General features: G+C 57.7%; 7 protein-coding genes across 7 annotated transcripts in view; 2 read left to right on the top strand and 5 right to left on the bottom strand.

Moving 5' to 3' along the window:
- The window catches only part of PTSG_11055 (plastid argininosuccinate lyase), a gene marked incomplete at its 3' end in the record, with an annotated part of 1,157 nt that extends 512 nt beyond the window's left edge, over positions 1-645 (bottom strand). The window contains exons 1-2 of the mRNA XM_004987917.1: positions 575-645; positions 124-454 (exon numbers count right to left, since the gene is read on the bottom strand). Of these exons, the coding sequence (XP_004987974.1) occupies positions 124-454; positions 575-611 (368 nt within the window). The 5' untranslated portion in view covers positions 612-645. The remainder of the gene's footprint in view (positions 1-123; positions 455-574) is intronic.
- Positions 646-723: 78 nt separating this feature from the next.
- On the bottom strand, positions 724-2,785 carry PTSG_11054 (uncharacterized protein; the record flags this gene model as incomplete). Its single annotated transcript, XM_004987916.1, has 8 exons — positions 724-897; positions 1,022-1,054; positions 1,241-1,327; positions 1,560-1,736; positions 1,992-2,138; positions 2,244-2,290; positions 2,560-2,646; positions 2,782-2,785. 8 exons carry the CDS (start codon positions 2,783-2,785, stop codon positions 844-846), a joined length of 636 nt encoding a protein of 211 aa, XP_004987973.1. The 3' UTR covers positions 724-843.
- Positions 2,786-2,952: 167 nt separating this feature from the next.
- Positions 2,953-5,881, top strand: PTSG_11053 (uncharacterized protein). Its single transcript, XM_004987915.1, has 8 exons — positions 2,953-3,448; positions 3,649-3,744; positions 3,932-4,594; positions 4,786-4,843; positions 4,993-5,060; positions 5,200-5,292; positions 5,460-5,511; positions 5,669-5,881. The coding sequence occupies exons 1-8, from the start codon at positions 3,092-3,094 to the stop codon at positions 5,704-5,706; spliced, it is 1,425 nt and encodes a 474-aa protein (XP_004987972.1). The 5' UTR covers positions 2,953-3,091; the 3' UTR covers positions 5,707-5,881.
- A 224-nt stretch (positions 5,882-6,105) lies between these two features.
- PTSG_11052 (uncharacterized protein) lies at positions 6,106-8,397 on the bottom strand (the record flags this gene model as incomplete). Its single annotated transcript, XM_004987914.1, has 7 exons — positions 6,106-6,236; positions 6,523-6,670; positions 6,892-7,029; positions 7,341-7,496; positions 7,651-7,858; positions 8,001-8,062; positions 8,305-8,397. The coding sequence occupies 7 exons, from the start codon at positions 8,395-8,397 to the stop codon at positions 6,106-6,108; spliced, it is 936 nt and encodes a 311-aa protein (XP_004987971.1).
- Positions 8,398-8,479: 82 nt separating this feature from the next.
- On the top strand, positions 8,480-10,724 carry PTSG_11051 (uncharacterized protein; the record flags this gene model as incomplete). Its single annotated transcript, XM_004987913.1, has 3 exons — positions 8,480-8,828; positions 8,859-8,897; positions 9,257-10,724. Exons 1-3 carry the CDS (start codon positions 8,524-8,526, stop codon positions 10,722-10,724), a joined length of 1,812 nt encoding a protein of 603 aa, XP_004987970.1. The 5' UTR covers positions 8,480-8,523.
- A 232-nt stretch (positions 10,725-10,956) lies between these two features.
- PTSG_11050 (uncharacterized protein) lies at positions 10,957-18,130 on the bottom strand (the record flags this gene model as incomplete). Its single annotated transcript, XM_004987912.1, has 16 exons — positions 10,957-11,370; positions 11,492-12,170; positions 12,285-13,805; positions 13,947-14,482; positions 14,665-14,904; positions 15,063-15,224; positions 15,327-15,425; positions 15,558-15,728; positions 15,897-15,981; positions 16,196-16,279; positions 16,625-16,708; positions 16,926-17,009; positions 17,214-17,297; positions 17,510-17,593; positions 17,736-17,819; positions 17,994-18,130. 16 exons carry the CDS (start codon positions 18,128-18,130, stop codon positions 10,957-10,959), a joined length of 4,548 nt encoding a protein of 1,515 aa, XP_004987969.1.
- Positions 18,131-19,247: 1,117 nt separating this feature from the next.
- The window catches only part of PTSG_13137 (uncharacterized protein), a gene marked incomplete at both ends in the record, with an annotated part of 7,482 nt that continues 539 nt past the window's right edge, over positions 19,248-26,190 (bottom strand). The window contains 20 exons of the mRNA XM_004987911.1: positions 19,248-19,323; positions 19,676-19,991; positions 20,229-20,301; positions 20,568-20,604; positions 20,712-20,774; positions 21,023-21,158; positions 21,396-21,514; positions 21,654-21,779; positions 21,803-22,125; positions 22,294-22,504; positions 22,648-22,861; positions 23,041-23,569; positions 23,613-23,789; positions 23,843-23,974; positions 24,259-24,372; positions 24,830-24,991; positions 25,051-25,123; positions 25,294-25,391; positions 25,576-25,705; positions 25,837-26,048. Coding sequence (XP_004987968.1) covers positions 19,248-19,323; positions 19,676-19,991; positions 20,229-20,301; positions 20,568-20,604; positions 20,712-20,774; positions 21,023-21,158; positions 21,396-21,514; positions 21,654-21,779; positions 21,803-22,125; positions 22,294-22,504; positions 22,648-22,861; positions 23,041-23,569; positions 23,613-23,789; positions 23,843-23,974; positions 24,259-24,372; positions 24,830-24,991; positions 25,051-25,123; positions 25,294-25,391; positions 25,576-25,705; positions 25,837-26,048 — 3,321 coding nt within the window. The remainder of the gene's footprint in view (positions 19,324-19,675; positions 19,992-20,228; positions 20,302-20,567; positions 20,605-20,711; positions 20,775-21,022; positions 21,159-21,395; positions 21,515-21,653; positions 21,780-21,802; positions 22,126-22,293; positions 22,505-22,647; positions 22,862-23,040; positions 23,570-23,612; positions 23,790-23,842; positions 23,975-24,258; positions 24,373-24,829; positions 24,992-25,050; positions 25,124-25,293; positions 25,392-25,575; positions 25,706-25,836; positions 26,049-26,190) is intronic.

Raw genomic sequence — 26,190 nt, 5'->3', positions numbered from 1 at the left:
CACACACACACACACACACACACACACACACACACACACACACACACACACACACACACACACACACACACACACACACACACACACACACACACACACACACACACACAAGCACACGGGTACCTGCGCCCGGTGTGCAGTTTGCCGGCTGGCTCGCCGATGATCTCCTTCAAGCGGCGCTCGTTGGCGGTGTGGATGTCTTCGTCGCCATCAGCAATGACGAACTTTCCGGCGCGCCACTCCTCCAAGACGGCCTGCAGGCCCTTGACGATGCTGCGCTCCTCCTCGGCAGTAATGAGGCCGGCCTTTGCCAGGGCGCGGGCGTATGCCACGCTTCCCTGGATGTCCTGCGCATACATGCGCTTGTCAAGCCCGATGCTGGCGTTGAAGGCTTCCATCAACGGGTCCGTGGCACCCGTGAAGCGACCGCCCCAGAGGCGACCGCCCTCACCACCTGCATGTGTGCGTGTGTGCGTTGTGAGAGAAGAGGGCGGACCCTTGCCGCTCAGCAAGCAGCACGCAGCACGCTCGACATCGACCCCTACTACCACCACCGTGAGATCGCCCCACTCACCATCATCTGCTTTGGCCTTCTTTGTCGCTGGCTCCATATCCGTTCACTGGTTGTTGAGCGGAAAGTTACGATTGCACGAATGCGCACATTGTGTGCTGTGTTCGGGGACACTGACATGTCTGGCTCAATCAATGTGCGGCACATCAGCATCGACGTGGATGGTGTACTCGCGAGCGAACGCAGAAGCATCGCAGGTGCAGAGGAAGACGGATTGGAAACAGACGAGCAAAGCAACAAGGCCGTGGCAGTAGCAGTAGCAGTCGGGCACATCAGGCGCTTTCTCGTGGATTGACCAAATGGCTTTCGACAGAGGCCAGCACATCCTGCACGGTGAGTGAGTGAGTGAGTGAGTGAGTGAGTGAGTGCGTGCTATGAACGGTGTGTACCTCTCCCTTTCAGATCCGCTCGCCCTCTAACACCCCCCCCCCATCTTACGCCTTAACTCACCCCGATCGGCCGTGCACTGTCGATGGTCACGCCCTGCAGCACCACAAGGTTGGCACAGGATACACATCCAGAAGTGGAGGGGGGAGGGAGGTGGCTACATTAGGAAACGAGCATGGTGCTCTCCAAACACACACACACACACACACACACACACACACACACACACACACACAGACACAGAGACATACACACACGCACGCACACACGCACATGGCGCACCTTCTTGTAAAAGTCCTTGAGTTCCTTGAGGAACGCCTGCGCGTCCATCATGCGCCGGTGCACAACATCGTGCTCGTCGTCGGGGTGCTGCGGTGGGCGGAGACGCGAGGGTTAGCAGTGAAGACGGTTCGAGTGGGGCAATGAGCCCATACAAGAGCATACGAGCAGAGACACCATGAAGGGAAACAACCCACAGCACACACACACACACACACACACACACACACACACACACACACGCACACACACACACACACACACACACACACACACACACACACACACACACACACACAGAGCACGCGCGCGCGCATAGCACCTGCTTGAGTCTGTCGAGGACATCCTGGCTGGGCGGCGGGTTCGTGGCGAGGTGGTACCGCTTGCCTGTGATGGGATCTGTTCGCCGCAGCGTCAACCGGTCAAGGCACACCTGCGCCGGAGCATCAAGAAACACCGCCAGCCCAGGCACAAACCCAGCCTTGCTCAGCCCTTCCGCCTGGCATGTGTGTGTGTGTGTGTGTGTGTGTGTGTGTGTTGTGGGTTGGAAAGGCGTCGTAGATTCGTGTGAGGGACATGCAGGTAGAGCTGTGGCAGGAAATTGTGCGGATGCCTGTATGTGTCTTTTTGGTGTAAGAGACTCAGGCGCGCACATATATATGCACGCACATGCACACACACACACACACACACACACACACACACACACACACACACACACATCACACACGCGCGCGCGCGCGCGTCACTACACCTGTGCGCGAGTGAGGGGGAAGCCGTCCAGGACCCAACCGCGCGTAACGCAATCCTGCTCCCAGAGGCGCTGCACGACGAGTTTAGTAAAGAGATTGTCTGGCACCATCATCCCGCGGTCGACGTACGGCTTCAGCGCCGTGCCCATCTGGGTAGCGGGTAAGAAAAGTCGGCGGTGCGGGACCGTGAGTGGAAAAATAAAACGACATCGGCATGGAGCGGGAATGATGGTGAAGTGTGTCTGAGTTGTTACCTTGCTGCCTGACGAGACGGCCATTGTGATCAGGTCTCGCGCGTTGACTGCAGTGATGAAGAAAGAGTACCGAAACGGAAGGGGGGTCGGGTGGGCGCAAGGAAAGACGATGAGCTGTGATTATGGAGATTAGCACAGCACAATAGTGGGTACACACACGCATACACACACACACATCACGTGCTCACAAAAAGCACAAGTCAGATGCACGCACACACACACACACACACACACACACACACACACACACACACACACACACACGCACACACACACACACACACACACACACACACGACACTACACACCACCTTACCGTACACGGCGTCGTATGTCCTTGCGTGCTGCTCTGCGTAGGTGGCAAAGTCTGGTGGGATGGTGAGGGGCCGCTTCGTCTGGTCCACTGCACAAACAAACACATCATCCGACGAATGCGAGTTGTGAATGGGGTGAAGACGACTCAAGGCAAGGTAGTTTGTACATGAAGACACGCAGCCATCACGCACCACCCTCTGCCTTCCTCAAGCATCAAGCACACGCATCTCGCCGTCACAGCTGGCAGCAGCTGCTCTGACACACAAGCAGCTTCACAACTTCAACAACAGCACATCGCTCACTCGTTGCTTGTTGTCTTCTTGGCAACAACAAACGCAAAGCCGTCCTGTCAAAATTGACAGCTCAACGCTTCGCCGCCATTTTCAAATTTTCACCACTCCACTCACACTCGCTTCCACCACTCGCAATCGCTTCGACCAGACGCACTCGCTTCCAACCCTCACTTGCTATCCACACCAGCACCAACCACCCCCCTCCCCTACACATACATACACACACACACACCGCGGATCATGCACTCGACAAAGAAGCGCCGTCGCAACAGTCGCGGACGCCGTCGCGGGCCTGCGACGCCAGCAGCACACAAGGCGCGGCAAATTCGTCTTGCACGCCGCTCCACAAAGTCGCCATCGCCCATCCCGCCACCAAGCCCATCCTCCATGGACACCATCACGGGACCAAGCGACAGCCGGTCCAACAGCGTTGCTGTTGCTGATCGTGGTGGTGCTGACACCGCCACAATCACAGCTGTTCCCCGTGTCATGACGCCGACCCTGCTTCGCAAAGACAGCCTTTTCCACCACACGTCCTCATCCGCACAAGGCCGCAAGCCCACCATCTGGATCTCCGCCCTGCAACACATCGCCATGGTGAGGAGGGAAGAGGCGGAAGCAGGGGGGGGGGAGGTAAAAGAAACATTGGCGTGAGCGCATACTCATTCTGAGCGCTGAACTTTCACCACTCAATCGCGCTGAGGTTGCAAAGAAGTTACAGAGAGGTTATACATCAGCTACACACTCACACACGAAAACACGCACTCGCTTCTGCCTTCACCTGCGTTGCACGACAGGTTCGCGATGGCATCCTGGACACCATTCTCCCTGTGAGGCGGGAGTACCGCCGTGTTGCAGCGGAGCTCGCGGAGAAAGAGGACTTGCTCTCAGAGGTTTGTGCAGCAGCTAGCGCTCCTCAACTTTTGTGTGTGTGTGTGTGTGTGTGTGTGTGTGTGTGTGTGTGTGCGGAGACAAGTGAGCGTGCACCTTGCTGTACTACTTGCTGTCGCGTTGTGTGATGACAATGCATTCGTGCCATTCATGCACGCGGGCGTTTTGGTGACCTGTTGTTGACCACAGGTGACGGCACACAATGAGCGCCTGCAAGGTCTTCTGGTTGACGCGCTTGCAAACCAGCGGGAAGACGTGCCCACAACAGATACGGGCGTGCAGACAGATGAGCGGCTGCTGCGGACAGCGCTGGCAAAGCCGCGACGCACGCGCTCACATGCAACGCAGACACACACGGTGAAGAAGGCCACGCAAGCCACGCAGACAGCAGCAGTCCAGAAGGCGGCCACAACAACGCCGCGGAGGGGCCGGTACAACGTCATTCCAGCCCCCGTCTTCCAACCAACCAAGACGGCGTCCACGCAGACCATTTCGCAATCACGCGACACGCGCTCATACAAGGAGGCGGTGACGCACAGAGTCGATGAACCGCTGCCTGCGCCATTGCCAGCGACAGCAACAGCAGCAGTAGCAACCATCACCACCACCACTTCTCGTGGTACAGGCATGTCACCGCAGCCCACAGTTGCACCGACAACCACAGTTGCACCAGTGCCCCCGCCACCTGCCCCTCCGCTTCCCCCTACCACAACAGCTACGGTAGCACTAGCTGCACCACCGCCACCCCCACCCATGCCGCTGAAGCTGCCGACACTCCAGCCGAGTACACCGACACAGATTAAGCGGTCGGCAAGCAAGGTCAAGGTGGCTGGCAGCCCCCTCAAGAAGCGGGTACGCGTCTGTGTGTGCGTGTGTGTGTGCGTGTGCGTGTGTGTGTGTGTGTGTGTGTGTGTGTGTGTGCGTGTGTGTGCGTGTGTGCGTGTTTGCATCGGTGTGCAAGCGTGCGTGTGCATATGTTCTTTTCGTGCATGCATGCAATGTGACACAATTCACACTGTTCGCTGCCGTGTGTGCAATCTCAGGGTGTGCTCCGGCCTCTGAACTTCTCACGGGACCAGCTCACCTCTGCGCGTCTCAAACGTAAGTGCAGGCAGTGCCTGCATACATGTATGGACTCAGTCCTTGTAGTGCTGCCGTTCGTGTTTGCAGCACAACTACCTTCTATGTACATGTGTGTGCTCACATCCATGCACACCCATGACACATGGTGCTTCGTGTGTTGCTTTCAGCGGTGACCAAGACCGAGACGCCCTCGCCAATGAAGGTTCCTTGCATCGAAGCCAGCGCCGTGCAGCGGGTGAGAAATGAGCATGTGTCCATTTCATCACTGTACCTGCTGTGATGTGTCTCGTCAACTGGGGGTATCATCATACTGGTATCATGCCGCCATCTCACCACGCACGACATGTATGATGCCCGCCTCCTCATGGCGACAGGCGCGGCTCGGCCTCCGCAAGACGACTGGTGATCGGTCTCCGGGCGGAACCCCGCGCAAACACGCGAGCACTGGCGGCGGCACAGGCATCCTGGTAATTGCGCCGATGAACAGGGGGTCGGGTGTGTTTGCAGTGCATTGCGTTAAGTCTGTGCACGAGGAGAAAGGTGCCGAATCGCTGTGTTGCGCTGCTTCTGATATGGTTGATTTTCTCACATACATGCACACACATGTGCGTGTGTCGTGGCATTTGCATTGCAGCCCTCTCTCTACGCCGCGCTGGTGGAGAAGTTCCGCAACGTCCGCTCGCCATGTAAGTGGTGGTGGTGATAGATGTGTGTGTGTGTGTGTGTGTGTGTGTGTGTGTGTGTGTGTGTGTGTGTGTGTGTTTGAAGGTGCTTAGTGTGCGCATAGGGATTGTCGCGTGCGGCACTCACAGTTCTCACATGTCATCTTCGTTTTCTCTGCAGCATCACGCGATAGTTCGACGGCGGCGTCACCAGCATGAAGCATTAGGGCAGCAGGACATGTTGGCATGTGCTCGGCTCGTGGATCCCTTCTGGAAGCTCGTCTGTTCTTTCATGTGCAACATGGTGCATCACACACATCACACACACACACACACACACACACACACACAATTGTCACCAGAAAACCGTAACCGTGGTCCAAGTAAACGTGAGTCTTTATTGTTCGTGCGTGATCAACACGCCACCGCTGAAGAGAAAGAATGAACTCGCAAAGCTAAAAACAACCGTGGTGCGTGCGTGTGTGTGCGTGCGTGCGTGTGTGTGTGTGTGTGTGTATGTGTGTGTGTGTGTGTGTGTGTGTGTGTGTGTGTGTGTGTGTGTGTGTGTGTGTGTGTGTGTGTGTGTGTGTGTGTGTGTGTGTGTGTGTGTGGCCTGGACTAGGGTGCCGGGCAGGGGTGCTGCTGGCGGTATTCAAAGAGGGTGACGCTTGACCGGTACCACCACACAAACGCCAGCAGCACAAACGTGTGCCACCACTGGTGTGACGAGCAGAAGATGTCAAACGATCCTGGGAGGGGGTGGGAGAGATGGTAGTGATGGGTGACATGAGGGGTGAGGGGGACAATCGAGAGGGTGTTGGAAATGTGAAGCGGGTGCTGTGGGAGCCAAGCACAATAAAAACTGAAGCACGCAAGGGTGCACAGACGCACAAGAGTGCACACACACACACACACAGAACCACACACACACACAGCGTCACACACAGACACACACAAAGTCACACACACTCACACATGCCCACACAGACAGATGCACAAACACGCGCATACAAACACATACACAGCCAGCCTCACCTGGGCATGCGCGTTCTGGAAAGCGGGAGATGTAGAATGCGACGCCGATGATCATGAGCGCATACGATATGAGGACGCGCGGCAGGAAAACACCAAGCTCCTCAGGATCGTCGTGCGGCAGCGTCGTCCAGTGCACCACAGGTATCAGCTGTGGCGGATTGGTGGGTGGATGGGATGTGGTGAGCAGGGGGTCGAGAAAAGGGTGAGAAAAGGCGTGGTCATGAACATAAATGGCTTTATCGCGACAAACAAACAACACACGCACACACACACACACACAGACACAAACAAACAACACACGTACACACACAGACACAGACACAGACACACAAACACACACACACACATACATCAACATAGGTAGCTCACCCCAAAGCCGAGGGTGCAGGCGTAGAGGAGAACGCGCTTCATGGCCCAGCGGTGGGAGAGGAAGTCCTTGTGCAGCTGCATGAGGAGGTTGATCACAAACATAAACCCGCACACGACCGTGTAGAACCATCGCACGTCCTGCTAGAGCAAATGGGAGATGTAATGAGCCGCACAGGGGCAATGGAGTGTCGAATCTGTTTTGCAGTATGGGCAGTACAGGCAGGACACAGGGCACACAGACACACACGCACAGACATACAATCACACACACATACACACAGACATACACAGACACAGACAGACGCGCACACACACACACACATACACACAAACATACACACACACACACACATACACAAACATACACACACACACACACACACACACACACACACACACACACACACACACACACACACACACACACACACAGGCAGGCACACACGCACCGGCATGCAATAGAAGCCAAAGTGGATGCCCGGGACATAGCAGCCGAGCATGCCAAAGGTGATGCCCAGGAGATCAAGCTGCAGCCAGCGCAGGCTCGTCTTCTCACTGATGTGCGGCAGAAACAGATGAAACAGCCCAGATGCGAGCAAGCAGGCCTTCATGGGATGTGGCACGTGCAGCAGCTTGGGTGAGACACAGGGTCGTGCTTTGAGTCGTTCTGAGCTTACAAGCAAGTCGTTCTGAGCTGATAAGCATTCGTGCAGTCTCTCGCACACAGATGCGCACACACACACACACACAAACACACACCTGAACGCAGATGAGATATGCGTTGAGGACAAAGCGATCTGTCTCGAGTTGGGCGGCATCCGTTGGAGCACCATCCGCGTCCACGATGGGCTGCGTCTGATCCTTGGCAAAGAGAACGGCGTTGTTCCACACAAACGCAGAGAAGCCCCAAATGAAGCCGAGGAGGTGTGTCCAGATGTTGAGCAGCTCATTGTGCAAGCCACATATCCTATCAGCAAGCGTGGTGATGTGAGCGCGTGTGCATTAGGGCTGATGGGAGTGCGCGGTGGCTCATGGGCATCGGACTTGGAACCACGGGTATGCTGGCAGGAGTAGGAACAGTGAATGCCGCTCAACGCAAGCGCACACACGTCATGAGACATTGCCGGTATGTGAGAAACGCTCTGTAGCCCGTGAAGATGTAAGGGTTGTCCTGCAAATGCACCGGAATCTGCAGTTGTTTGTGGTGGAACAGCGTGTGAGCTGTTGCGGCTAGGGCCAGGCGCAAGGCCGAGAGGGTCACAAGCCAGTACTGGTCGGAAAGGAAGCTGCACAAGGAAAAGCAACACACACAGACACAGACACAGACACACACAGACACACACAGACACACACAAACACACACCAGCGCACACACACACACACATACACACACACACACACACAGACACATACCTGATCGAAGGTGTATAGCCTGCGATGGGGCGGAAGCGAGTCGTGGTCCTTCATGCCACTGCCACCACCACTGACACCAGCGTGCATCTTCATCTTCATCAACTTCCGCCCACCAAACAGCTCGCCGATTTGACCAATCAGCGCTCACCAAAACATTTCTTTCCCATCTATTATTGTTGTGCTTGCTGGCAGCGAACAGGAAGGACAGCAGCAGCGGCGATGGCGGCGATGGAGGCGGTGGGCGTGAGCAGCGGCGCGATCGAGCGCTTCGTGCAGACCTTGCAGCAGCAGTTCCCGGAGACGTACAAGGAGATGACAACGCAGGAGGCGTGCACGTCGATCGTGGTGCCTCGAACCAAAGACAGCCAGTGTGCATACATTGATGTGATGCGCGAAGAGAACAAAGACAATGTTGGTCGAGCCACTGTGTTTGTGTCGCACGCTTGGCGCTACAAGATTGTCGACGTGCTCACGACCTTGCTGGAGTTTGCTGCTGAGGAAGGGCAGAGTGGCAGCAGCAAGACGTAATTTTGGTTTGACTTGTTCATCAATAGTCAACACGTCAACGTCACAGCAAACCTTCCTCAAGACTGGTACGCATTTTGCGTGTGTATATGTGTGTGTGTGTGTTTGTGTGTGTGTGTGTGTGTGTGTGTGTGTGTGTGTGTGTGTGTGTGCGTGCGTTTGTGCTTGTAAGTACTGTCTCGTCTCTCGCGCTTCGTCTTCTACGCTCTCTCTCACTCTCACACACACTCTCACACACACACACACACTCTCTCTCTCTCTCTCTCTCTCTCACTCTCACTCACTCACTCACCCCCCTCCCCTCTCTCTCCCTCTCCCTCTCACCCTTGCCCAACCACATCACCAACCTGTGCCTGACATCCTCCAACAACACTCGCTCCCGCATCCTCAACCCCCCCCCCCCCCCCCCCAAACAAAACAACCGCAGGTGGAGCACGACATTCAAGAAGTCGATTCGGCAGATTGGCAAGGTGCTGCTGGTCCTGACGCCCTGGAATGACCCCGTGCCGCTGACGCGTGCATGGTGTCTGTGGGAGATCTTCTGCAGCATCAGTCAAGCTGACGTGGACTTGCAGATCCGCCTTCCCTCGCAGCAGCGCCACGCCCTCAGGGACGCCATCACGGAGACGCACACGGCCGTCACAAACATGCTTGTCGAGGTGCAGGCAGAGAAGGCAGAGGCGTGGAAGAAGGAGGACAAGGACATGATCTTCCGCGCCATCCAATCAACCGTCGGCTTCACCGCCCTAAACCGCGCCGTGAAGGACCGCATGCGCGCCTGGTGTCTCCGCACCGTGGACGCCTTTGTCACAGCCCACCAGCAGCAGCGTGAGGACGCCAACCGTGATGACACATGGGCTGCCGCGAAGTTCGCGCAACTGTGCCACCAAACGGGGATGGTAATGGTGACGTTTGGAGAACTCGACCGCGGCATCATGCACCTGACCAAGGCCCTGGATGTTGTGTCTGGGCTCAAGGATCAGCAGCTGCTTGCCTCAACCATTCACACCAGCTTGGGCAACGCCTACAACAGCAAAGGCGCCTTTGACCGTGCCCTCGAGCACCACAGCATTGTGCTGCAGCTCCGCCGCGAGCTGCTGCCCGCCCGCGATCCTCGCATCGCCGCCGCACACAACAACCTCGCAAACGCGTCTGCAAACAAAGGCAACAACGCGAGCGCCATCGACCACTTTACGCAGGCCCTCGACATTCAGCTAGCTGCGGTGGGGGAGCGCGACCCCAACACCGCTGCCATGTACAACGATCTGGGCAACGTCTACAACAACTGCCGCGACTACGCCCGCGCCATTGCCTGCCTCAACAAAGCACTCGGCACCAGGATTGCCCTCCTTGGTGAACACCACCCGGAGACGGCGGTCACGCTCAACAACATCGGCAGATCCTTTGGCGAGATGGGCGAGCACGGCAAGGCCGCCGGGTACTTCCAGCTCGCCCTCGAGTGCTTCCTCACCGTGTTGGGCCCCAACCACTCACGCACGCAACAAGCCGCTCACAACGCTGCCATGTCGCGCCAGATGGCCCTCGCCCACGGCATGCCCGTCACGCCCGTCACCATCCCGACTGCAGCACACGCCCCTACCAGCACCGCCAAACGCACCGGCACCAGCAGCCACAACAGCAACACACAGGCTCAGTCACTGCTCGTGCGGTTCCTCGCCGCAGTGTCCCCACCAACGCCACAGCAGCAGCTACTTGTTCGCTTCCTTGCAAAGACCCTTTCGACACGTGCTAGCCAGGACCCTGGCGCAGATCCGGGGCCCACATCACGCTTTCACGAAGCAGCCAAACACCAGCAAGAGCACAGCGATGACTCGCCTGGCGACGAGGAAGATCAGCATGTGCCCGTGCGCAAGGGGTGTTGTGGCATGCAGTGACGTTGCTCGGTTCTGTGTGTGTGTGTGTGTGTGTGTGTGTGTGTGTGTGTGTGTGTGTGTGTGTGTGTGTGTGTGTGTGTGTGTGTGCGTGCGTGTGTGTGTGTGTGTGTGTGTGTGTGTGTGTGTGTGTGTGTGTGTGTGTGTGTGTGTGTGTGTGTTGGAGGAGCTTCCTTGCTTGTGGTGCCCTTGACACGCTGTTGATTGTGTTTTGCTTTGCGTCCTGGTAAATGGTTCAATACCAGCTGCTGGCAACAGAAACCAACACAGCAAGCACAAGCACAAGGAAAGAACACAAGCACAGAAGGTGAACACTGGAGGAAAACAAAAATGGTGCGAGGCAAGAAAGGGCATGTGAGGCCGAGGTAGCTTGCTCTTTGGCCAGACGCAACAATTTGATCGCTTTGCCAACCTTCACACCGGCGGTCTTGAGCATCTCCAGGGTGAGCTCGCCCAACTCAACCAGCACAAGCAGATCTTCAAGGGTGTCAATGCCGTGCTCCATCAGCGCTGCTTCGACATGCGGCAGCAGCGAGCGGCGGTTGAGCCATTGAATCAACTCGGGCTCAAATGCGCTTGAGGACGGGGACGAAGGGGTTGCAGGTGGTGGCGTCGAACGGGCCGTGGCAGTGGAGATCGAGGAAGATGACTGCACGGCAGACAAGTTAGAGGGGTGGAGTGAGCACGCGTGCCAAGCGGAAGAGGGGAAGGAGTGGATCATGGGTGCATGGGTGCATGGGTGCATGTCTGCACGAACTCACACACCATACCTGCGTGGATCGCCGCGCGGCTGCTGGTCCCTTCACTGCATGCTCCTCGCTCCTCGCGGAGACGATGACCTGGCGCACCTTCTCTGCAATGTCGCGCAGCTGCGACGTGCGGTCCACGCCGGCATCCACCGCAATCACTGCGTCAATGTCAAACAGCGACAGCACCACTTTGCGCACGCTCTTGTGCCGCTGTGGCGGTGGCAGGCGCAGCACCTGGGAAAAGAACTGGTCCAGCGCTGACGCCGTCTCCTTGCTCACAACATCCGGCAACTTCGTTGCCAGCCGCTTCAGGCGGTCAAACGAGTCGTACTCGCTCACTTCCGCCGCGCTCATAACATGGTGGTTGCTGTCGTGCCAGCCACTGCCAACGAAGAGCGGGACGATGCGGCGAAGGCGGATGTTGTCTGGATGCTGGCGAGCAAGCTGCTGCAGCTCCAGCATCGCCATCCACTCCAACAGCACGTTGTCGCACGTGTCAGTGTGGCCGAGCGAGCGCATCTGATGGATGGCACCGACGGAGACGACGGGGCAGGCGACAGCACTGTTGTGCAGGGCTGTCATGCACGCGTGCTTGAAGTTGACGCCTGTCTCCAAGTTGTTGGCGTCCACAAAGGTTACCAGTCCGTGCTGCTCCAACTTTGGGTACAATGTCATCACCAAACCCCGGTTGCCGCGTTGCCTGTGACGTGGTGGTTGAATGTCGAAATCAGAAAGGAAGAGAGCGGGAAGGAAAGACGCCCAGTTCGCACCATACACACATACACACATACACACACGCACACACAAGTCCCACCTGTAGCTGATGAAGGCATCGTATTTGCCCTGCTGACCCATAACTGGCAAGAGTGGACCATACTTGGCGACCAGATCCCCTGGTGACAGCAGCTGTGAGCGGCCAACGCGAAGCGCTTTCTTGTTCATGTGATGGGTGTGCACGTCCTCGAAGAACAGCAGTCTGGTGTCATTGAATGGCAGCAACAACGTGGCCTTGAGCTCGGGGTAGCGCTGCGTGACAGCTGTTGTGATGGTGTCGTACAGCATGTGCAGCAGCGTGCGAGGACGTGCAGTCATGACCTTGATCTTGATGCCGCCAACAGCCGGCACGAGCTGTAATTCGATCTCAGCCACGTCCATGAAGATTACGGCGTCTGTCCGGCTCAACATGGGCGGTTCCGTTGCACCATGCTGCATGTGTGCCATCACGCGTGCCAGAACCATCGGGAACAGGCCCTCTGGCAGGAAGGAGGCTTGCTGCGTGTCTGCAATCTTGGCGCTTACACCCCTCTTGAACTCCCTCAGGCTGAAGGCGACGTAGGCTGTCTTCTCCTCATATCCAGCGTATGGATTGGCCTGCTGTGCTGCTGCCGTGCTCAGAGTCACCGACGACGACGCCTGTTCATCCTCCAGCGTCATCGGCAGGATGGCTGGGACAAGGAATTGTTGGTGGTGGTGCTGCTGCTGTTGAGGGCTGGACAGCCGCACCATTGGTGCCGTGTAGTCGACACACAACCCGTACTCCATCATGAGTTGGAGGAAGGGCTCAATCGTGCCACCTTCCAAGTCCTTCCACAGCACATCCAGCAGGCGACGGTGCAGGATGCCGCGGTCAACCAGGTCGTCCCACAGCTGCGCACCAACGGCCCTCGCCTCGCCATCCCGCACATCGTGATGCAGATCAAAGTTTCGGATGACGCGGGTCATCGTGTCCACCGCCCACTGCGGGCTCAGGATCACATAGTCGTCCATGCCAGGCACGCTGTCGTAGTACAATACCATGGAGTACAGGTGCAGGAACTGGAGGCAGGCCTTCGTCTCCTGGCGTGTGCGCAGCCCACACGTGTGCGCAATCTCCACCACCTCGTCAAACGTCAGCAGCGGTCGCTTCTCGTCGCGGGCGATGGCATTGAGCTTGTCATAGAGGTGGAGGTACGGCACAGCCACCTCCTGGCTCACGTACTCCTGCGCCAGTGCTGTGGAGGAGATGGTCTGGCGCAGGTCCTGGATCATGGGATCATGGATGGACTGGGTGTTGTCGACGGGCCAGAACCACAGACCATGCTTTTCGTTGTGGATGACGCCAGGGAAAGCGGGGTTGTGGCGCAGGCGGCTGTAGATGCCACGCGAGATGTTCTCGTGCTGTTTCCGCTGACTAACCACATCAGCGAAGGTGCCGACGATGAGGACGGGTGCGCCCTTTGCGTGGAGGTGGAGGGAGGAGAGCCAGTGCTCCATAAACTCCCACGTCTCGGTCCGCTTGCTCTCGTCTTGGTGCAACAGGTCCTCCATGGAGAACACCAGCAGGTACACCGCGTACCTGGTGTGGGTTGTATGTGTGGTGGGGGGGGGGGTTGGAATATATTGGGGTGAGTGAGTGAGGAGGCCAACACACACACACACACACACACACACACACACACACACACACACACACACACACACACACACAGTGGCTCACTTGGTGAGGAAGAAAGGGTGGAAGATGTAGAAGGTGGACTGGCCGCCCAGGTCAAACACCTTGAACGTGACGCGCGCTTTGCCCTCGCCCATGACGGCGTCCACGTTGAACTCTTTGATCGCTTTCTCCATTTCCTCCGCAGACATGCCGGTTGTGGCAGTGGTGCTGTTGTCACGCGCAGCAGCATCACTTTGGCTGGAAGGGTTTAGGGTGGTCTGCTTCTTGGGTGCAGACGCACACATGTGAGACGGCTTGCTGGGCTTTGGGACAGTCGCTGGCGACGTGCGGGAGGATGGCCGTGACCGCGTCTCCTTCGCATTCTGTAACTGCTCCTTCTTCGACTTTGAACCCGTCGCCTTCTCTGCCTTCTCGGCTTCTTGTTGCCGCTGTTGGTGCTGGTGCTGGGCAACGCGGCTCTCCAAGTCGGCCTTCGCCTTCATCATCGCCTGCTTCATCTGCAAGTCCACGCCAGATTCCTGCACCAGCGCCGTGCCGCAGAGGCTGCGCATCAACTCCGAGATCTCCGCATCCAGCTCCTGCAAAGGTTGTGTGTGTGTGTGTGTGTGTGTGTGTGTGTGTGTGTGTGTGTGTGTGTGTGTGTGTGTGTGTGTGTGTGTGTGTGTGTGTGTGAGTGAGGGGATGATCGTGTCAACCACCACCTCTTTTCACACCCAGGCGTCGCACACATCACATGCTCGCACCAGACAAGGGTACACACCTGCCAGTCGTGAACGTCCATGGACTCGACGATAACGGCGAGGTCAGTTGTGGCGGCGCCATGCGTGGAGTGCTCGTGTTTGTTGAACATGTGACCCATGAGCGAGTGAAACGTGCTGGTTTTGCCGGCGCGCCCTTGGCCAATGAAGATGAGCTTGGCCCTGCTAGCCATGGTCGCGTTGAAGCGCGCAATGATCTCCCGCATGTGCTGCTGGAGGCGCTCCTTGCGCCCCTGCTCGGGCTGGTGATGATGACGTGGCGGCGGCGGTGGTGGTCATGGTGATGATGGTGTGAGTGAGCGCGCGTCATCATGTTGGGGAAGCAGATCATACCGGTGATCAAAATTTGTACAATGGGATGCACACATGCACATGCGTTGTACCATCTCTGATCACTCACGTCTGACGCTGCTGTAATTTCTTGCTTGGGTTTGGTGGAAGGGGTGGACGCACGTGGGTCTTTTGTGTTCTGCTGCTGCTGCTGGCTGCCTGGGTTGAGCCCCTCGATGCTGGTGATGGCAGTGTGGCCACTGGCCGTTGCTACATAGTGAGGAGTTTCTCCCTGCCAGTGTGAAGATATGGCAGAATGTGATGAGGGGAGGGAAGAACACAGACCAGTAAGCAGTGCCACACCACCGAACTTGACACACGAAAAGAATCTCACCTGCTTGTTCTTGACGGAAGCATCCGCGCCCTTCTCGAGGAGCAGCTTAACAATGGCGGGCTGGTTGTGCCTGCAGGCAACATGTAGCGGCGTGTCGCCCTGTGGTTGGGTCGTGGACGATGGGAGTGGGGAAGTAGGGCAAGTGGTGAGAATTCCTGGCAACATACACACAGCTCGCTGCACGAATGCACCACCCGCTTCACAAGCACGAGCACACATATGCACACGCACCTGTTCATCTTGTTGGTCTACATCTGCGTGGTCCTGTTCAACGAGGGAGGTGACGGCTGCGACATTGCCGGCCTTGCAGGCAGTGAGCATGTACTCGTGCGGTTGCTGCTCGTTGTCTGCAGCTGCACCCTGTCGCTGGTCTGCTTGGTCGCCGTGGGTAGTGTCGTGTTGCTTCTTCTTCTTCGCCTCGCGGGCTTCATTGAAAGCGGCCTTGCCCTCATCGTCGAAGGGCCTGTGATTCCACATAAGATGAGACGCAAGCATCACGCAGAATGTGAGAGGAGAAGGGTTGAGAGAAGAGAGAAAGCGCATGACAAGAAGGGAAGGGCACGCGAGGACTGACCAGTCGCCTGTGTCGATCTCGCGGTCGACGGGCAGCGCGGCACCAAAGGCGCGAGCAGTGGCGGGGGAGTTCTTGCAAACCCTGAACATGGGGACACGTGGGGGATGTGTGTTGGTTGAGGGGGAGGGAGCAAGTGTGGTGCGTGGGTCAGGAGGGCTAGTGGTTTTGGAGAAATGCAAGGCAAGCAGGGAGCAGCGTGTGTTGTGGCATGTACTCAGAGTGGTGATGAATCACATTGCCCACAACGAGACACAAACGTGCATCAGGTAAGTGCACCACACCACAATCAACCAACCAGAGCCGTTTCAGCGTGCGATTCTGGTCCAGGGCGGCTCCCAGCGCCGCACCGCCAGCTGGGGTGATGGAGTTCTTTCTCAAGCTGCAAGTGGCCAGCAGTACATGTGGGAAGAGAACGCAAGCACGGGGAGAGGAAACGGGAAGTGAGGGAAAAGCAACAAGGATCAGTGTCATGGATGAACGTGGGTTGTGGATGAATCACGTGCGTACAACTTTGAGTTGCAATGGCACAAGGGCAATGACAGTTGCACAAGATATATGGCAGCACGCATGTCACAGTGCTTGATGGATTTTGGGGGGGGGGGCATTGCTTTGCGCAACAAGCACCCAGCAGAAGCGTTGTGCATGGCTGGCTGTGCTTCGATTAGTTCATGGGTCCTCCAGGAACAACGACAGAGGCACTGCACCACACGGTTCTTCCACTCACGAGAGTATGTCGAGAGCCGTGTTGTGCTTCAGCATTTCTGCCAACGCCACGGCGCCGGGGTCGCCGATGGAGTTTTGTCCTAGACTGTGCACACAAGAGAGAAGAGGAGTGGGTGATTGATGTCAGCATACTCGATGGTGACGAGGAGTGGTGACTGGGTGCCAAGAATATGGGGTGGTAAGCAGCTGTTGAGTTCACCCCACCACACATGTGCATGCGCACATCCACAGCACGGCGCATTGTGCAACAGGCAGTGAGGCAGCCCATTTCCATCCACACATGAATGTGTGTTCACACTCACCCGAGTGTTGTCATGGTCGTGTTGTGTTTCAGCACCTCCGCCAACGCCACAGCGCCCTCATCGCCAATGGGGTTGATTCCCAGGCTGTCAATGTGATATCATGCCACACAGGGCAAAGATGTCACATGGGTGAGCAAGAGTGAATGCGTGACGATTCACGTGGTGTGGCAACAGTCGTTGAACCCACCCACCGCGCATGCGCATGCGCACACCCACAACACGTGACAAGGTGCAACGCCAGTGACGCAGCGCATTTCCATTCATATATACATGTGTGTGCACACTCACATAAGTGATGTCATGGTCGTGTTGTGCTTCAGCATCTCCGCCAACGCCACAGCGCCTTTGCCGCCGATGGAATTGTTGTGCAGGCTGTTAAGGTGGTATGATGCCACGCAGGGTTATGATGCCACATGGGCGAGGAAGCGTGAGTGCGTGATGATCGCTGTAGGTGGCAACACAGTCATTGAACTCACCCACCACACATCACACGCGCATGCGCACACCCACAGAACAGCACGTCATCAACATGCAACATGACGCAGCCCATGTCCAACCATATGTGCACGTGTGTTCACACTCACTAGAGTGTTGGCATGGTCGCGTTGTGCTTCAGCATCTCCGCCAATGCTGAAGCGCCTGCATCGCTGATGGCATTGTAGTTCAGGCTGTCAACACGGAAGGGGGGGGGGGTCAAAGCACGTGCCATGAGCACACAAAGAAGAGAAGAGGATGGTCAAGAACCAGCATTAACAGCTAGACAGCTCAACCAAAACTGCATGCCACGCGCAGTCCCACATCACCACGTACTCAAGCTTGTTGAGGCAGGTGTTGTCCTTGAGCGCCTGTGCCACCGCCTTCACCCCACTGTCGCCGAGGCCAGCCCCATAAAAGCTGCCAGTCAACATATGCCGAAAGCAAGAGACAAGCAGGCCATACGTCACAGACGGCTATGGCGATCGTGGTTGAAGTACACGACAAGCATAGCAACAAGACAAGCAGAGAGCAGACCATGCAGGGTGCACGCTGTACTCCAACACAGCAATGGCCGTTTTGGTATTCACTTACTCCACTTCCTTCCCACACATGTTGTTGGCGATGGCCCTGATCTTGTCCTTCACCGATTTCTCCCTCCACGCTAGCAATTTCGTCTGCGCCAGCAAGGTCTCCACCTCCTCCCTCGCCCTCTTCTCTCCGCCGGACATAGCTGGCTGTTGCTCCTGCTGAGTTGAAGGTGGAGCGTACGGGTCTTCTCTTCCCCCTCTCTGCCTCGCTGTTTGTCTGCTCTTCTGTCTGCTCCTCTCTTCTGTTGCTTGTCTGCTCCTCTCGCTTGCTTGCTTGTTTGGTGCTTGTGTGACTGGGGTGCTGTGACCTCTGCTGTGACTGGGAACGACGCAGAATGGAGTTGGAGAGGACACACCACAAACCAAAACAACCCACACACGCCTGCTTGCAGTGCTTGCTTCTTCCCTTCTCTTCTGCTGTTGCTTGCTGTGTGTCTTTCTTGGGGCGTTTCCCCCACAAACACTCCGCACCCCACGAAAAGTACATCAAGACTTCCACCATCCCTCCTCCTCTCGCGCAGCCACGAAAATTCCCCATATCTTCCTCCACAAAGCAGCCGGCCAGCTGTCCTTTCCTTCTTCTCCTTTGTTTGTTTTTCCCTTCTTGTTGCTGCTTGCTGCTTCTTGCTTGCTTGCTGTGTGCAGCAAACAAAACAACCACAACGACCACCACTCTCAACAAACCAGCCAGCCAACCAGCCAGTGGACGAGTTTGATTGTGCTGCAGTGCCAGAGTGCCTCCTCTCTCCTCTCCCCTCTCCCCTCCTCTCTGCTCTACTCTGCCTTGGTGGAAGCGCTGCTCCATGCCAAGTACAGAAGTGTGCACCACTTCCTTTCCTTCCCTTCTCTTCTCCTTCTCTCTCCCACTGACTGGTGTGTGACTGCACAACCTCCACCGACCCACAGCACCATTTCCCTTCCTTCCCTCCTGCTTCCTTCCTCCGTCCCCTCAACCCGTGTCTCCCCCCTTCCCTCTCCAACCCACACTCAAATCTCACTCAAAACAACCATCAGCCACCATTGCACCCCATGCATGGATCAGCGGCAGTGGCTACGCCCGCCGATATGGTGGCGACCAGAATGAATAGCCATCTCCCCCTCTTTGCTCGCCAACACAGCAGCAGCAGCAGCATGGGCTGAGAACGACAAGGAGGAGGAGGTGGTGGTGTGAATCGCATGAGAAGAGCCGTGCAAGATCCTCCTTAGCCTGCTGCCCCTCACGACGATGTTGGACACTCCCTTCCTGACTGAAAGCTGGCTAGCGGGCAAACTGGCTGGCGACGGCATCGTCGATGCATGAGGAGACCATGTCAGTGACAAGTGGCAGCGGCATCCTTGCTTGTGAGTGAGTCCACACGTGTTTTGCCTTCTGATGATCATTTGCTTCCATGTGATGGCCTGCACGCAGCTCCCTCGTGTGTGTTCTCCACATCACCTGCGTTGATGCACACACACACACCTCACTCACTCACTCTTGCTGGTACTGCCTTGCGCGTGCGTGGATTTGTGTTGTGAACCACACAAGCAGGTTTGATGGACGTGCACAGCAGCGTCGACTTCTTTCACCTGACACCATCGTGGTGGTGCTGGACGCGTTCTGCTTCATCACACAGGCCATCCGCGAGACACGGTGCAAACGACAACAGCACCACCAGCTAACAAGGACGGCAACCAAGTGCAGCTGACACTGGAGGGACTTGCTCGAAGGACTGGTGCGAGGCGTTCAAGTACAGCAACAACAACAATAGCGCCATGGACTGACCCGCTTTGTGTGTCTTCTTTGCCCTGCAGCACCCTGACACACAGTGGTGGCTGGTGGATGCCTGCGGCCTTGTTGTCGTTGTTGTTGGTGCAGGCCACCTTGCATTTAGCTGGTTGGCTGCACTGCAAGTGGCACCATGCGATGTGGCTGTTGTCTTGAGCAGCGCTGTGTTCTGTTTCTGCTGTCCTCTCTTGCTTGGATAGAAGGTGACGTGGTGGGACATGTGCATGTTGGTGTTGACTGTGTGCCCGTTTGAGGGCTGTTGTCGTTTCTTCATGTCTTGGCTCTGTCCCCCATGTATTGTTGTTGGGAAACGATTGAACATGCAAGATGGAATCACCGCAACACGGCAATCAACAACCAAACACACAACACTGGCAAGGGAGAGTGGCAGAGCAGAGAGAACAGCAAGAAGGAAGGCAGGGAGGAAGGAAGGAAATTGAGTATGCACGGCGTGCATGTGAACAAACAGCCAACGCAGTGGCAACAACAACGACGCATCATCAAACACCGCATGACACACTGCAACGCTGCTCTGTCGATGGTCGACCTGCAGGAAGAAAGAGATGCACGCGTGCACCAGCCACGACGCGGTGGCTCTTCAGATGGGAAGTGATTTGATTGGCAGCCGTCTCGTCATCGCCGTCATCGATGTGCGCACATGCAATTGCACAGCCAGCCACAAAGGAAGGAAGAGTCGCTGCGTGCCATGCACCCCACATACATCCACCTCCTTCTTCACTGTCGTTGTCGCTCATCGCAGCAGCTGCTGCTGCCAGCGGTGGCACCAACAACAGCCAGTACACGCGTGCCCACCAGAAGCACAGTGCCCACTTCCTTGCTGTTGCTGGAACTAGTGAGGAATGCAAACACAATCACCACCACCACCACCACCACCACATCAGCTGTCGTTGCTGTTGCAATGGCGTGCACCACCACCACACCACCACTGCTGCTGACGTCTCTCCCAACAACACCATGGTGGTCCAAGAGCCAACAGCATCCGATGCCTTGAGCTCGTTGCTGTCGTTGTCAGTGGTGGGTGGTGGCAGCAGTGCTGGGATGATGATGAAGATGTGGGAGGTGAAGGTGGCATGTGCTGGCAGCACTCGATCACAACAGGTGCAATGATCGTGGCTGCTGTGGATGTCCTGGTGGGGCAATGCGGCGTCCACGAGAACTGGCAAGCGCGCGTGCGTGCGTGTGAGGCCCCCAGCAGTTGCTGTGTGTGATGGGTCGAATCGCGTGTGCACGCGTGCAATCAAAGGGACGAATTGTCCAGGAACGCGTCGGCCTCGCACGGCGATGCGGTGGAGCCCATGACGGTGACGTCGCCAGAGACGGATCGGCTGAAGAGGAGCGCGTAAAGCCCTCGTTGAGGGAGGCGACGGTGGCGATGATGGACCCCTGGCGCAGGTCGATGCGCACAATCAATCTGCGACGCGTCCTGCGTCGTGTTGATGGACTGCACCAGTGCGACCTCAAACGCCTCGCGACCCGACTGCGTGCCGACAAGGGCGTTGAACTTGGCATCAAAGATGAGCGAGACAGAGTACGCGGGTACACACGCACGGTAGGAGCACTTCAAACTGTTCCGCTGATGGTGGCGCAGGGGCGGTCCGTCGTGGCCGTGGGCGCCGACACCTCGTACTCCGTATCCTGGCACGAGTGCGCACGCGCTGGCACTCGCGGGCGTTGACCAGCGACGGCGAAACGAGCTCGTACATTGTTTGACAGGCACTGCGTCCACAGTGAGCAGATGCCTGTAGTTCTGCGTGGGCGTGAGCGGGCGCGAGATGAACGTGGTGTTGTTGGGGCACGTGCGGCCCATCTGGCACTCGCGGTCCGTGCTGATGGTGGGTGCGGCTGTCTCAAACGAGCGAGGTTCGCAGGGCGAGACACGCGCGTGCAGAAGTCCGTGTTGCTGTCGCGGTAGAACAGGGCCTCGATGCAGCGGCGGTACTGGCGGTCCGTGAAGATGGTGGGGCGCATGGGAGGGCGCACCACTTCCTCGTAGTCGAGGTCGCACTCCGTCACAGGTGTGCAATCACGCTGGCCAGAGAGCGCGGCAAAGTCCACGCCAACCTGGCACGGCGTGCACGGTATGTGCTGGCGTTGCAGTCCAGGTCGGCGGTGCCGGCCGGGCATAGGAACTGCTCGCAGGAGCCGATGGAGCCCGCCGGCACATAGTGGCCGTAGGGCCACGGCTGGCAGGCAGTGAGCGGGTTGCGGTCGTGGTCGGTGCTGCCGATGGGGCACGGCTCGCACTTGGCATCGGAGGTTGAGGTGGGCGCACGCATGCGCTGCTCGCCAGGGTCGCACTTGGCGATGAGGTGGCACAGGCGGTGCGCTCGTACTCCGTCGACGGGTTGCACTGGGTCAGGTCGCGGCAGTTGTGGTCCGTGGTAGGCGTGGGGGCGGGGAACAGCTCAAACTCGAGAACTGGTCCTGGTCGCACACGTCGAGCGTCGTGCACCCCGTGTCGTCGCTGGTGGCGGTGCATGGCGCGCTGCGGTACTGCTCATCAGAGCATGTGCTGCACTGCTGGCGCGACACGTCGTTCTCCGAGTCGCAGGCGCGCAGGATGTATGTGTTTGGCGGGCACGCTGAGCAGCCGGCGCACTGCACGTCCTCCAGCGCAGAGCAGGCGTGAATCTCGTAGCGGCCGCTTGGGCACTCGGAGCACTCCAGCGTACTCGCGGTCAGAGTCGAGCGTGGGCACCTGGCTCTGGAAGGTGCCAAACTCGCACTCGCTCACGGCCGTGCGTGGAAATGTACACCCAGGCAGTGCAACGCGTCACGCCCACGCACGTGTCCTGGACGTACTTGCGGCAGGGGCGGTCGTGCTGGCGTGTGGGTTCACAAAGCGAATATCTCTTCCTCATCTGGACCGCACTGCGTGACGGGGCGGCATGACTCGGCCTGGCCGTCGACGGGCTTGAAGGTGGCATCAAGCTCACACTGGCTGCGCACGCGGTCGCTCGTTGGGGTGGACTCGGCCGTCTCCTCCTCGCCGGCATCGCACGTGGTGACGGGGAGGCAGGGCACGCCCTGGCTGGCCAGAGACAGCCTTGTACGTGCCCTCCGGGCACTCGTCGCAGACACGGTCGCTGATGAGGAGTGTCATGGCCTGCACCTCCTCAAACCCCGGGCGCGCACTCCGTGACGTCCTTGCACGTGGTGGCAGGGTCGCTGTCGTGGTGGTGGGAGCCGGTGCGGCAGGTGAAGCTGGAGCAGGAGCTGTGGGAGCCCACCTCCGTGTACTGGCCGGTGGGGCACATGTGTCAACCCGTGGAGCCGTCACTGTCCGAGTCGATGGCGCCGGCCGGGCAGTCGCGGCGCACGCGGTCCGAGGAGTAGTGGGTTGGCGCGGAGATCTCCTCCTGGCCGCGCTCGCACTCCTCAACGGGCCCGCACTTGCTGCCGCCAATGGATGCGGAGAACTCCGTCACGCCGTCGCATGGTCGACAGTCGGCCGAGTCGGCGTCGTAGACAAGGATGAAGCCTGCGCTGCACTCGCACGTGTCTGTGCAGCCTGTGCAGGAGCGGCGTGCCTCGTCGGCATCCATCTGGCAAATGGTGTCGCGGATGCCATCCTCGCCTGGTTGGAGCAGCACGTCAAGCACGACGTCGAGCTGCTCGTCCGTGGGGTCGGCGCACACCATCTCCTCAAACAGCTGCGTGATGAGCTTGTTGCAGGTGAGTGTGTCGCAGGAGCACAGGCAGTCTGTGGTGAGCGTGGGCGGGATGGTCTCGATGAAGGGCTCCTCGCACGCACTGGTGGGTAAGCACGAGGCGCGGTCCGGCAGAGGTTGGTACTCCATGCCAAAGGGTGCAGCTCACGCATGCACGGTCGCGCACGGCGTTGCCAGAGACAGACTCCTTCTGGCCCGGCTTGCACTCGGTCCAGGGGGAGCAGACGGCGTCGGAGGACGCGGAGCATGGGGTGGAGGCCCAGGTACCCATGCCGCACGTGGTGCATGGCACGCAGCGGTGGTCCTTGGCGTAGTAGTTGAGAGGGCAATGGGCAATGCACGACTGTTAAGGTTGCCGTCACACAGGAGGCAGTCGGTGGCGTCTGGTGGGGTGACACTTGGCGCACGCGTGAAGTGGTACTCAGCACACGCGTTGCCGAGCTCATGCCCGCCGTCGGGGCACTCGCTGATGCAGCGGCCGTTATTGGAGGTGAGGGTTGCGTCCGCAGGCCGTGCACTCATCGATGCCTGGTGAGGAAGAGTGTGGGAATGGAGGGGAGGATGGGAGGATGGGGTGAGAGGCAATGGCAACACTGTTGTGAGGTGTTGAGGAACCGTGCACCGCTTCATCTTCTCAAGGACACAAAACTCAAAAGAGACTTTGAGGACAAGCACACACACACACACACACACACACACACACACACACACACACACACACACACACACACACACACACACACACACACACAAAGCCAGCACAAGTCAACGTACCATTGGCTCGTGATGAAGCGATCTTTCATCCACCGCACGGCGTTGTTCACCGTGTTGATTGTCATGCGGTTGTGCTGCACAGCCTGCTCCAAGTAGCCGTTTGTGGTGCAGTATGTCTCTTTGAGCTCCGTATCAGAGCCACCGTTCAGCGTCTTCGCGACGGCATCGACGGGAGTCGTGGGCGTACTTGTTGGCGTTGGCCATGTTTGCGAATCGCACCGCAGTCTGTTCCAATCATCACCATGTCACGCTTCCACTGTCTGCGCACGACGTCGTTGAGCAGCTTGTTGTGTGCACACGGAGAGGGCACGCCGTTGATGCTGGCGTTCGAACACATGGCAGCGAGCGCCTTTGCTTGCACTGCATATGAGACACATGGCAGAGGGGAGCGGGATGAACATAAGGAAGTGGGAGGTGAGGGGATGTGGCAGGTCTGGTGGCGTGGACGAACTCACAAGAAATGTTGATGGGAGGTACACGAGCCGACACACAGACACAGACACACAGACACACACACACACAGACACAGACACACACACACACACACAGACACACACACACACACACACACACACACACACACACACACACACACACACACACACATACCTCGGTGTCCCAGAGGTCAAACGTGGAGATGTTCCCGTTGAATGCCATGTGGCTTGTCTCGACCGAGTACGCGTCAATGTGCCTGAGACCTAAATGCGATGGAGCGGTGACAGCAGTGTGAATGACACGACCGCCATCAAGTGTGCAAATGAAACAGCGTCGCTGACACGGTTGTGGGCGTTTGCATACACGCATATGTGGAGTTGGATGCGTGTGCGTACCTGCTGCCATTTTTCTTCGTACTTCTTGTCTGGACCGTCATGGCAGCCCGTCACGTCAGCAGCATTCTCGCCGCTCAAGAAGGAGTCCTAGAGGTTGAGAGGGGTGCAGTGAAGGCGAGGAGGTGGGTCTGCAAAGTGAGTGAGTGGTTGAGTGAGTGGGTGAGTGTGAAGGGGATTGGGGGCATGCGTGTAACAGTGGTGGAATGATCGCATGGGTGTGGTGTGCACCAGCATCAGCAACACGTGATGAAGGGGGCACCTGCGAGTACGATCTTCTTCAAGACGCCGCCGCTTCTGTGCCAGTTGAGATTGTTGAAGGCGCGTATCTCCGTGGATATGACCTGGAAGCAAAGGACCGGTGGTGGTGGGACGAGGAGGGAGGGAATGAATGACCGGAGCTTTGATCAAGGAGAAGCCGATAGAGCAGGCGTAGGCACACACACACACACACACACACACACACACACACACAAACACACACACACACACACACACACACACACACACACACACACACACACACACTCGGTTGAAGGCTGCGGCAAGACCTGTGGGGCCAATGAAGGTTGTGGCACACATGTCCTGGCTGATGATGCACGCAAAGGCAACGGCCGTGTTCGTCTCCACCAGATACAGATACGGCGGGATATCAAGCCTGCATCCATGCACACACACATGTGCGAGCATGAAGAGGGAGGTGGTGTTGCTGTGTGAGCAGTGGTGGTGGCGGTTGATGTGGTTGTGGCACGAAGAAGCGGGGAGGGAAACACAAGCAGGGAGAGTCACAAGTCACTGCGTGGGTGCTGAATGTCCTTTCCCACCTCTTGACGCCCGTAGTTGAGGAAGGCGCATGGGCTGGTGACGGGATCAGGGCCAATGAGACCGGCCTTCTCCTGAAGACTGAGGCGTCCAATGAGGTCGTCGAGGCGCGCACCGATGGACAGACTCGTGTTGCAGAACGGCAACTCCTTTGTCGCTGCAGACAGGCACGCATGGGCCTGACGAGGCAAGGTGCAACAGCAGTCACGTATGAGCTGAGTGTGTGTGGATGTGTGTGTGGATGTGTGTGCATGTGTGTGTGTTGGGATCACCTGTGGGAACGGGTTTGCCGGAACAGGTTGCCGGGATTGATGTTCATGC

This window comes from Salpingoeca rosetta (genome assembly GCF_000188695.1).
Source record: "Salpingoeca rosetta unplaced genomic scaffold supercont1.39, whole genome shotgun sequence".
Lineage (NCBI taxonomy): Eukaryota > Choanoflagellata > Craspedida > Salpingoecidae > Salpingoeca > Salpingoeca rosetta.
This window is presented reverse-complemented; position numbering and strand designations above follow the sequence as displayed.

Coding starts and splice junctions, on each gene's coding strand:
- PTSG_11053 (XM_004987915.1), top strand. CDS start 3,092: ATGCACTCGACAAAGAAGCGCCGTCGCAACAGTCGCGGACGCCGTCGC. Junction 3,449..3,648: donor CCCTGCAACACATCGCCATG/GTGAGGAGGGAA, acceptor GTTGCACGACAG/GTTCGCGATGGCATCCTGGA. Junction 5,293..5,459: donor GCGGCGGCACAGGCATCCTG/GTAATTGCGCCG, acceptor TTTGCATTGCAG/CCCTCTCTCTACGCCGCGCT.